Source organism: Danio aesculapii, chromosome 5, assembly GCF_903798145.1.
Source record: "Danio aesculapii chromosome 5, fDanAes4.1, whole genome shotgun sequence".
Classification (NCBI taxonomy): domain Eukaryota; kingdom Metazoa; phylum Chordata; class Actinopteri; order Cypriniformes; family Danionidae; genus Danio; species Danio aesculapii.
The window spans coordinates 46,133,971-46,145,136 of NC_079439.1; the positions used below are offsets into that span (position 1 = coordinate 46,133,971).

The window sequence follows — 11,166 nt, forward strand, 5'->3', positions numbered from 1 at the left end:
TTCGTGGGTCCTTTACTGGGCTTATGCCCCTAGCAAAGAAACTTTCCAAAGACGACTCACTCTTTCTTACTCATTTTGCTGCTTGTGGGTTAAATTTGGGTGCTCAAGTGAGCGAGATGGAACCGAGAGAATACGGTCATTTAAAAAAACAAAAACAAAAAAAGGATTTTCAATATAAAAGATCGTTCAGACTCAGATATTAACTAAAAGAGAAATAATTAAGGATTTCTTGTGCGGCCCAATTGGCCTGGTGCTTGAAGACCCCTGCCCTAAGTAATAGTTTTTCCAAAACATAAACAGCGCCCTCTTGTGGAGTTGTCATCTGAAACATGCAGCAAAACTTACCCAACGCAACTAATTTTACATTTCCCAAAAATGTAGGCTGAGACACATTTATTCAATGAGCCTGGGCTGAATTTACATAATGCCAAATGTGGTCATCGTTGCCAGATTGGGCGCTTTCCCACCCAGTTGGGTGGTTTTGAATTTGATTGTGCGAGTAAAAAATGGCATAAGCGGGTTGACAAAATTTGGGCCGGTTTAAAACGTAACTTTTATATGCAAGTTATTAAAAAAAAACCTGTGTTCCTACTGAATTCAGTTAGTAGTGACCAGTGCATAGCGCAAAACTGCGTGGGCCCAGCCGCAAGAGGAGGTGAAGGAAAGTTGTATCGAAATCTGACTCCCTGGCCAAATCTGACTCCCCTTCACGTGCACGCGCATCACGCAGCGCCTGCAGTTAAAGCCACATTGGTTTATCAAGACACTTTTATCGATCATTTTTTCCACAATTGACAGTAAGAACATACATAAAAGTCAAAAGCCAAATAGGAACAATTTATACCCCATTTCAAAAGTAAAACATATTAATATTAAGGGCAGTGTGTGGGTGATAGGGGGGCAGGATTTCGATGAGACCTGGTTATGTTGTGGTTCTGTGACTGCTGGTGTTGGCTGCTGTATGGTTAAAATGGCAGTTAAAGTAACCAGGTGAATTTCGATTTTAAATAAAATAAGGTTAAATAAAATATGAATTTAAGATTGTGGCTGTTTTTTGTGCGCTTTGGTGGGTTTTGGACAGCTTTTGGTGCTGGAAAAAGTCTATAGCTATATCTGGCAACATTGAATGTGGTATAATTTTGCATTCAGCTTCCATATTTCCAATTAACTCACATTCTCTTTATTTTTATCTTCACAGAGACCAAACTGATGTGCAGAAATACTGAGAGAGAGCTGCATCTGGTGAACAGTTAACGCCACATCAGGAATATCATCATCAGAGGCCTTCTCGTGTTGGCTGTAGTGGTGATCGCTGGCAGGATCAAAGACACGTTAACCACATTAGACAGTTTGGGTTCAGACCTTAGGGAGAATGCAAGCCTTAGTCTTGACTGATGGTGTGAAGTCTAAAAAGGCCCGACAGAAACATACAAGCATACAATCTGGATGCACGATTGCGCACACACACATGCTCACACAAAAGGGTGCTGACATACAAACACATAGAAAGCGTGTCCTATTTATGGTTCAGAAGAGGTCAATATTTACTGCCCACACAAGGACCATCAGACATAATGGGGTTTCAGCTCAAGGCTGAGGATTAGAAGCAGATTTACAGTCTCGTCCGCACATATCTGCGTGTTTACAGGGGCTTGAGGGACTGGTGCTTAACAGGATGGCTTTTATTACATACATGTTCCCCACACTGTGTGCATGGTGGCAGGCTAAACATTTAGCTATGGGTGCCTACAGAATAATGGTTAATGTTAATGCTGCACAAACAAACAGGCTTGTTAATAATTTGTTACTTTAGCTTTTTATTGTTTTGTATTTTTTATGTTTTTTTGGAAATTAATGTCTAGTGGCTTCAAGCTGGTAGCTTTAAATCTTATAAACGTACCGCTTGTTTTCAAGTGTTTTAATTGTGTGAGTAAAGGTTTTTTCATACAAAAACAGTTGTTTGACTTGTCAGTATACAGGTATTCCTAGCAATGTCCAAGTAAGAAAGCATGTTGGAAAAGTTTCTGTAAATCATGGTTTAAGCTTTTTAGTAACTAAAAAGCTGTTCAACAATTATTCATTCATTTTCTTTTTGGCTTTATTAATCTGGGGTCGCCACAGCGCAATGAACCGCCAACTTATCCAGCACGTTTTATGCAGTGGATGCCCTTCCAGCTGCAACCATCAGGAGCGGTTCAACAACTGTAACTTAATATGTATTGTTTTGAAACTTAAAGGGAGAGTTCACAGGGGAAAAAAAGAGCTCTGTCATCATCTATTCACCCTTCACTTGTTCCAAACCTGTTTTTTTCCTTCTGTTGATCACAAAAGAAGATAATCTGAAGAAGTCTGAAAACAAGCAGCAATAGATTTCCACAGTACATTAATCTCCTACTACGGATATCAGCGTCTAAATGACTTCCAACAACCAAAATCATAAGTCCAAGGTACTCGAAAGCAAGTAAAAAAAAGGGTTAATATTACATTAAGGATTTAAACCATTTGTCGGTAACACTTTACAATAACAGTACATAAATAATGATGTATTATATTTAAACTAAACATTATTATGAATGAATGATGAGTTAATGCATGTGCTAATCATGAACTAACTTTAACTACAACATGAGTCACATGACTTCATGTGTGAATAACGGCTACCTTAATTACTTGTTAGTACATGTTATTAATTATATTAATGTATTAATTAACATTTAAGTGTCAGCTTAATGTAACCAACGTGAAGTCATGAGTGGTCAATGTATGATTATGTCATGACTTTACTTGGAGGGGCACATCACCATTAACTCATACTTAATTACTCATCAACTCCTTTGTTTAAACTGTTGATGTTTATGCTGACTGAACACTTTTCTATTGTTTTTCAGTGTAAATGCACGAGACGGACGTGCATAAGGAGTTTATGAGTAGTTAAGAATGGGTTAATGATGATGTTCCCCTCCAAGTAAAGTCATGCATAATTATTCATTAACAGCTCATGAGTTCATGATGGTTAAAATAAGCATAAACTAATGTGGTAATTAATACATTAATTAACAAACAATCATGTACTAACAAGTAATTAAGGTAGCCGTTATTCACACATGAATTCATGTGACTCATGTTGCAGTTAAAGTTAGTTCATGATTAGTGCATGCATTAACTCATCATTAGTTCATAATACAGTAATGTTTAGTTTAAATACTAATACATAATTATTTATGTACTGTTTTTGTAAAGTGTAAACTATATCTCTAACTTTTAGAGTGCCTTGGACTTACAGTTTTGGTAGTTTATCTTTATTGAATGCCCTATCCAAAGAGCACTGACACATTAATATCACATTAATAAAGCACTTTTTGTTTGATTTTTAATTCTTCAAAATATTTTTTTTTCAAATTGGAGCTTGGTACATGGTAAAGCTAGGTTACTGTTGGAAGTGGTTAGTAAGACCAGCAGGGGGCGCTAGATCTGCGGTCTGTGTGTCCTAATGCCCCAGTATAGTGAAGGGGGCACTCTCCGCTTATTAAGTGTGACGTCACACAAAGCGGCTTCCGGGTCCAAGCGCTCTATCAAACTGTATAGGGAGACTAATCAAATGGTAATAATAACCGTTTACAAAGCGATGTAATACTTTCGAACATCACGATCACAATATATATAACCATGCCTAATATCCGACGGCCAGAAAGTGATTATGTTTTTGGTATGTGTGATGCAGCAAGCACAGAGACTGTTGTGTACACCATGATTTTATATCAAATTCACTTTAATGTGTGATAAGCCTAATAGGTGTCCATAAACTAATATTTTCTCAATTCAAATGAGCACCTTCTTTCGGATGAGACATTAAACCAAGGTCCTGACTCTTTGTGGTGATTAAAAATCCCATGGCACATCTAGTAAATAGTAGGGGTGTAACCCTGGTGTCCTGGCCAAATTCCCGCCATCAGCTCTTACCCATCATGGCCTCCCAATCATCCCCATCAATTGAATTGGCTCTATCACTGTCTCTCGCTCCAATAGCTGGTGTGTGGTGAGTGCACCGGCGCTGTTGTCCTGTGGCTGCCGTTGCTGTATTATGGACCATCGAAGTGAATGCTGCACACTGGTGGTGGAGTGGGAAACCCCACTCATGATTGTGAAGCGCTTTGGGTGTATGGCCATACATGCGCCATAAATGCGCCGTATAAATACACATAACTTACTACTTTTGTTCACAAGTGAGGGAAGAATGGAATGTGCGATTGACAGGCGGAACGGTGCAGCAGCAGCAGTAGTGCAGTCGATGTAGCAGTCCGTTGTGGTAAAGAATTAATTTACCGGTCAGTCTACGTTCCTACTCTCACCTATAGTCATGATTATGGCTTTGGGTCATGACCGAAAGGACAGGATGGGTGAGAGACCACCCAAAGGACAAGCAGGGCGCACCCTCATAGATAGGTTGAGGAGCTCTGTCACCCGAGAGGTGCTGCTTCTCCACATCGAGAGAAGTCAGCTGAGGTGGCTCAGGCATCTTTTTCGGATGCCTCTTGGACCCCTACCTAGGGGAGTGTTCCAGGCATGTCCCACCTGGAGGCGGCCTCAGGGAAGACCCAGGACACACTGGAGAGGGACTATGTCTCTTGGCTGGCCTGGAAATGCCTCAGGATGCCCCCTGGAGGAGCTGGAGAAAGTGTCTGGGGAGAGGAAGTCCAGGGTTCTCTCCTAGTCCCAGGAGAGAACCCTGGACTTCCCTCTCCCCAGACACTTTCTCCAGCTCCTCCAGGGGGCATCCTGAGGCATTTTCCCCCGCGACCCGGCCCCAGAAAAAGTAGATAAAAATGAATTTAAATATTTTTTGTGTTTCAACAGAAAAAAGGAACTATTTAAAGGCCCATGAAACCCTCCCGTCTCGGCAGGGTGTTTTCACACCTCTAGTGTAAAAATAGTCAGGAAAGTGTGTGAGGCCAGCTTTGTCTAGGTGGGAGTGGCGATTGGCGAAAGAGGGAAGGGTTTTCATGAAAAGGGGAGCTTCATTACGTGCACTACAGCTGATTTTCACACCAGCAACACAGACGCAGGGGTGATAGACAGTGATTCGAAGAGCAGCATTTACAGCCGATGTGAGAGCTGTGTGGAAGTGGAGGGTTTTCAGTCCATAATATTGTAGTGATATTACTGTAAACTTAGTGACTACATCATTTTGACTAAAGTATGACGATACTAAGTACTTTTGCTCTCTGAATAAACATAAACAAAGAACACTGATCACACATTTACAGAATTCATAGAGACATGGCAATCAACACCAACTGGAACCGTGTCTTTTTTTTAAAAAGACGAGTGGCAAATTTGGATTTCACCTTTCCAGATTCAAATTGCTCTCTGGTAAAAAAATATTCCTTACAAACATATTTTTGAAGTGTGTTAGCAGACTACTGTAATACAACTGATTGGAACCACACATGAGCTGTGCTCCCATTGCGGGGAAATGAAAAGAAAACCTTCATTGCGGCACTTTTATAAATGCAACACTGACGACCCATGTCTCCACACAATTCTTCTATTACAGTACTTGTTTGAATTTCGGTTGGCAACACAACGTTGCATCTCTCTCTGAACACTGTAACAGGTAAAAAGAGTCTTCAATGCTATATTATGCATATTAATGAAGTTGCATCTCATTCACAATAGGGCGCTCTGATTAGTTCGAACCAAGTCTTTCTCATGAATTAATGCTGAAAACTTAATGATTCAGACATCCAAGCTCCACGCTGGATTTTACACAATGATCTCATCGGCGTGACGTAGCTTCAACATTTCTTTTTAAACAGGAAGAACGAATTTTCTCAAAACACAAAAACAACCAACTTTCACTTTTTAGTAACGTGTGACGTATAATGTATATGACTGTTTCACTACCCTCTAAAGCTTGGAACCATTTGAGGGAGAATACGTTTTCATATTTGAGTGATCTATTCTCTTTAATTCTAAATATCCTTTTAAATCTAACAGGTGTTTATTGACTTCAAGGATTTCAAAGAACTGAAGATAAAGCGATGATGATGTCATAAACCTCCAGCGTAAACACAGGACTTTCCAGCACGGCGGGCTGTCCCTGTTGTGCAGTCACACTTTCATTCCTTTACAGAACTGGTGAATAACGCAGCACAGCACACGTTTACAGTAAGGATTACAAAATAATCTTACTCAAACAGATCAAATGAGAACTACTAGAAGACCCCAGAAAAACATAAAAAAGGAAGAACCACAAAGAGAGACGGTCATAAAGTGGTGCCCAGGAGCAACAACAACAATGGGAGCTGGTATTTGTTCTGTTTATTACTATCACCTTTAAAATGATTCATACTGATCGTGAACAAGTCGGTTTATAAATATATTTACAGTCATGTACAAAAAGACTTTCACTTTCACTTTGTCCTGAGATACATACGCCACAACATGTTTACTTGTTGCTTCAGTCGCTCTTATTGCACATTTCAGATAAAACAATAACAGCCAATCATTGTTCGGTAGGAAATTCACAGGTGAAAAATCCGACTACTGTCCTCAGCCAGGATGGAAATAGTTTAATGGTGAGAGAACTTATGTTAATGTTGGACTTACTGAGGTTTAAATTTGACTTGATAGCGTTCCAGTGAAATATATAGCAAGTTGTAGTAGTATTTTTTGTGTGCGTATGTTTTAATGAAGTTGAGTAAATATATTTTCTGTCTGGTCTCTAAAGGTGCCTTCTCTTCTGATTCAAACACAATCAGTAACGCACAACCCTGTCAAAACACATGCGTCTCAGAATGAGGGACAAAATCCAGATCCAGCAGAAACAGTGAGCATTGCATTGTAACTTCATTTCACTGCCGTTGATGGGATAATTAAAAGTAAATAAATAAGAATGATTTGAACACCCTCACCCTCAGGCCATCCAAGATGTAGTTTTTTAGAACATCAAAAAAGATTGTAAGACTAATGTCAAATGAATTACTTATACTTGCAATACAAAGTCAATGCTGGGACGGGACGCTACTGATAAATTAAAATCTACTGAAACAAAATGAATGGTCTGCGCAAAAAAAAACCTGAACATTATTTACAATATTATAACAAGTCAGCTGACTTGTGATTTTGTGCCTGTGTATATGGGAAGCTTACACTTGAATATTTGCTTTTTTACTACTGATGGCTGAAGGTTGTGGATTAACCCCCTAATTTTCCCTTTTTGAACAATTTAAGTCAATTACTTTGGTTAAATTATGTTCCTCACATCACTCTAAGTTAAGTATTGCTTGTTTCTTTTAGTGATAAGCAAGGACCATACCATTTATCATCTGATAAAGAATTAAAATTGTAATAATGTTGTAAATAATGTTCAGTTTCCTGCATAAACCATTCACTTAGTATGAACTCAATGTATCGTCAGGAGCCACAGATTAGCATTTTTGGAATCACCAAGGATCACAATTTCATCTAAAAATATTCTTCAGTGTTCTACGAAGGGGATAAAAGCAACCTATATTTTTGATTGGCCAAGAGGGCATAAAATAATCAAATAAAATCATAAAAATAGATCATAAAATAATCAGCAACGATCCATCATTTACTTACCATCAAGTGGTTCCAAACCTATGAGTTTCTTTCTTATGTTGAACACAAAATAATATATTTTGAAGAATGTAGGACACCAGCAGTGGTGTAAAGTAACCAATTACAAATACTCAAATGACTGTAATTACTGTACCAGGAATTGTAATTTACCAAGTAGTTTTAAAAATCTTTTAATTCCCCTTAAGTACATTTTTAGTGCCGTACAGTTCTTTTACTCCATTATTTTCCTTCAACCTGCAGTCACTACTTTATTTTATTCTTGTCTATGAGGATAGGCTAAAGTAAAAAAATCATTGCTGCGATTTCAGTCCAATCAAATTTTAATATTAATGTTGCATCCTAATAAACAATTTCAAGTCATGTTAGGAAAGTGTCAAAGAAAATGTCCAAAATCTTTACTCGTAATCACCCAGAGACTGCATATCACTGATGAGATGACAGAAGCCTACTGTATGATAACTGAAATCGTCAAATGGCCTTAAACAATCATTAAATGCACTACAGAATGCTATGTTTACACACACACACGCACGCACGCACACACTGCAAGTAAATGCATCAACCTTTCACAGCGTAACACTCACTACTCAAGTACTTTTAAAAGGGTTACTTTTTACTCATACTTTGAGTAATATTTACAACTAATAGGTTTACTCTACTTGCACTACATTTTTGGGAAAGTAATGGTACTCTTTCCACCACTGGAAATCAGTAGCCATTGACAACCATAGCAGAATAATTATATACATTATTAAAGTCAATAGCTACCAGTTTCCAACATTCTTCAAAATATCTTATGTGTTCAACACAAAAAAAATCAGGTTTGGAACCACATGAGTTTGAGTTAATGTTACAATATTGATGAACTAAACTTTTAGCTGACTGAACAAAACTCTATAGTGTCACAAAGTTCTCGCTGTCTTATAACTCATACCTTACATTTTTCCAAAGTGCCCTGTTTGTTTGTCTGCGCTGAATCCTGCACGCATAAACGGCCAATCTACTGATGAACTGCTTCAATGTCTACGATGCTCCATCCTGTGTGGCTCTTGTCTTTACCCCTGCACTTCTGCTGTCTGCACCAACCAGCTGTGCGCGCTGGTCTCCACACTGCTGACCTGTGATGTGGTGACAGATCCAAAGAGTAAAGTGCTTGGTTGTCCAATGTTCAGAGCCTGTCCCAAGTGTTACAGTCTGATTATGCATGAAGGCCATGGATGCAAGCAAGTAAGATGCAGATCATGCAATCACCGGTTCTGTTTTATCTGTTTACAAGGTGACTGTAGCAAAGACTCAGCACATTACTGGACACTAACTTGTGCAAAGCAGAGAGCAGAAAGACAGAGATTTATATCAACAGAATCTTGACTTAAGATTTATAACTGGAATGGACTTAAAAATGACAAAACCCAAGAACTGACAGTTGAGCTGCTGTCCAGAAATTAAATTCTGAAATTCTGGTTAGCAGGTCTGAAGAAGCGACACTACAGACTTCTAATATAATGTTATTAGCGAAGCTTTCAATACGTTTTCTTTTACTAAGACCCGGTCACTGTTTTTCTACCTAAAATGACAGCAATATTGTCGTGTAGCAATATAGAAGTTTGCATGCTTCTAATCATCAAGTAATGAAGCATCCGATGTGTGTAGCACTGAGAAGGTCCAATTATCTGTGTTTGATTTATTAATCACTATAGTTTTTCATTTTAAAAGTAAAACTGCCATATGTTCATTATTATATTACTTATTATTTTACTTGATCTTGTAGTGCGCTTTATTGATTAACATTATTGTGGTGTGGTATTAAGGGATGTGTCTTCATGAGTTACAGATAAAGGATGTCTCCATTTCAAGGTTTTCGTGTCACAGGGCAATGTTGTGAAGCAGTAGTTTTCCACTGCCTGTGCTTTGGTTTAACAACACATATGCTGGATTTGTGCTGACCAGACAGAGGAGGAGTAAAGTTCAATCATAGTCTGGGTATTGAAAAACTTAGAGTGTGTTCACACATAGTTTGGAATTTGGATAAATGTAAAACTATACATTTAGTCCTGGTTTGGTTAGCCCTCGTTTCAAAGACACGGAAACAGCTTTTATGACATACAGTCATAAGGTATACTTAAGCTTTCTGTTTTTGTTATGGTCATATCTTGTGATAGCATGTCCTGGTTTTGGTTTCTGTTTTTTTTTCATTAGTCAGTCATATGGAGTCAATCTAGGGCCATATATACTTGAAAAATAAAAAGTTTTGCAAACAAAAAAATAAAGTATTGAGCAAAAAATAAATAAATGAAAATCTCTAAAAATCGCAAAGTGAAAATTAATTTTTGAAAAAGAAAAATTGATTTTGCTAAACAGGCCCGGACCTGCCTCCATTTAAGCAACATCATCACCTGGAGACACAGTATCACCGAGGTGGTCTTACAGCCCTGTAGGTCCAGGCCTGCTGTAAACGCCCAAGTTACCGTTCACTCCGCCCCCTTGTCAAATCAGGGCCACAAAGTGAAACGCGCAGAGACGTGAAGTGCAAAGTATAAACAGCATCGCAAACTCACGGTTGACTAAAAAGCAAATCAAAATGAGCATTGCAAGTGACTGGACGGGTTTTGTAAAGGCGATGCTATAAAAAATGTTTTGCAAATATATATCGTTTTTTAAAATTGCTAATATTTTAGTTTTTCTTTGCACTGCTTGATTTTTATTTGCAAATTTTATTATTATTTCTCAAAACTTAATTTTCCCTATGCAGTTCTTTATTTTTGTTTGCAAAATTTATTTGTACTTCTCAAAAATGTATTTTCGCTTTGCGATTTTTGGAGATTTGCATTTATTTATTTATCTTTTGCTCAACACTTTATTTTTGTTTACAAAACTTTCTTTTATTTTGCAAGTATATATGACCCTAGACTGACTTAATACAGTCCAACTACAAGAAAGTTCAATCAACTTTTCTCTATTATTGGTCTACTTGTTTAGTGCATACCAGTGTCGGATGACAACTTTCAAACATTAACATATCATCAGACTGATTTTCAGTTATGCAGTTTATGCACTAGGCAAAACATGTTTCAGGTATCAGACACTCAGAAATAGTAGGAGAGCTTTCACTGCGGTGGTACCTTTTCAAAATGCCCACATTTATAGCCAAAGCCAATTTTTTCACTGCTTAGTAAGGTAAGGTTTGGCTCAGTTTGCATTTCCATTGCAATGTTATCATTATAGTTGCGCCGCCTCCCTTTAAAAATATTTTTATTCCAGTTTGTCCCATGTAACTCATTTTGTTACTCATTTGCTACTCAGCTACCAATGACAGGAACATCTTGCGGTGATATAAAAATGGTTTAGTTGTGTAAACCAACAAAACAGCAGTGGCTGCTGCTGACCAATTAAATACAGCAGGTTTGGTGTCTTGTGTCTTAAATCCAATGGCGCTGATAGTGACGATTCTCTCAGACCAATCAGCAGTGTGTATACATCATAAAAAAAGCACCAGGTAGTAAGAACAGAATACAGTGAAAAAGCTCCCATGCCATACCAAACCAAACAATGCAGTAGAAAAGG

At 38.1% G+C, this 11,166-nt stretch overlaps 2 protein-coding genes across 3 annotated transcripts in view; both read left to right on the plus strand.

The window, feature by feature from the left end:
• The window catches only part of si:ch211-284e13.6 (uncharacterized), a 12,506-nt gene extending 10,564 nt beyond the window's left edge, over positions 1–1,942 (plus strand). Inside the window, exon 4 of the mRNA XM_056458332.1 lies at positions 1,199–1,942. Coding sequence (XP_056314307.1) covers positions 1,199–1,210 — 12 coding nt within the window. The 3' untranslated portion in view covers positions 1,211–1,942. The remainder of the gene's footprint in view (positions 1–1,198) is intronic.
• Positions 1,943–5,988: 4,046 nt separating this feature from the next.
• On the plus strand, positions 5,989–9,851 carry LOC130229498 (E3 ubiquitin-protein ligase ARIH2). 2 transcript variants are annotated; one of them, XM_056458333.1, is made up of 4 exons: positions 5,989–6,308; positions 6,487–6,578; positions 6,731–6,829; positions 8,557–9,851. In XM_056458333.1, the coding sequence occupies exons 1-4, from the start codon at positions 6,206–6,208 to the stop codon at positions 8,971–8,973; spliced, it is 711 nt and encodes a 236-aa protein (XP_056314308.1). In that variant the 5' UTR covers positions 5,989–6,205; the 3' UTR covers positions 8,974–9,851. The 2 variants fall into 2 exon arrangements, with proteins under 2 accessions (XP_056314308.1, XP_056314309.1); XM_056458334.1 differs by having other exon boundaries at positions 5,990–6,308; positions 6,520–6,578.
• Positions 9,852–11,166: the final 1,315 nt, after the last annotated feature.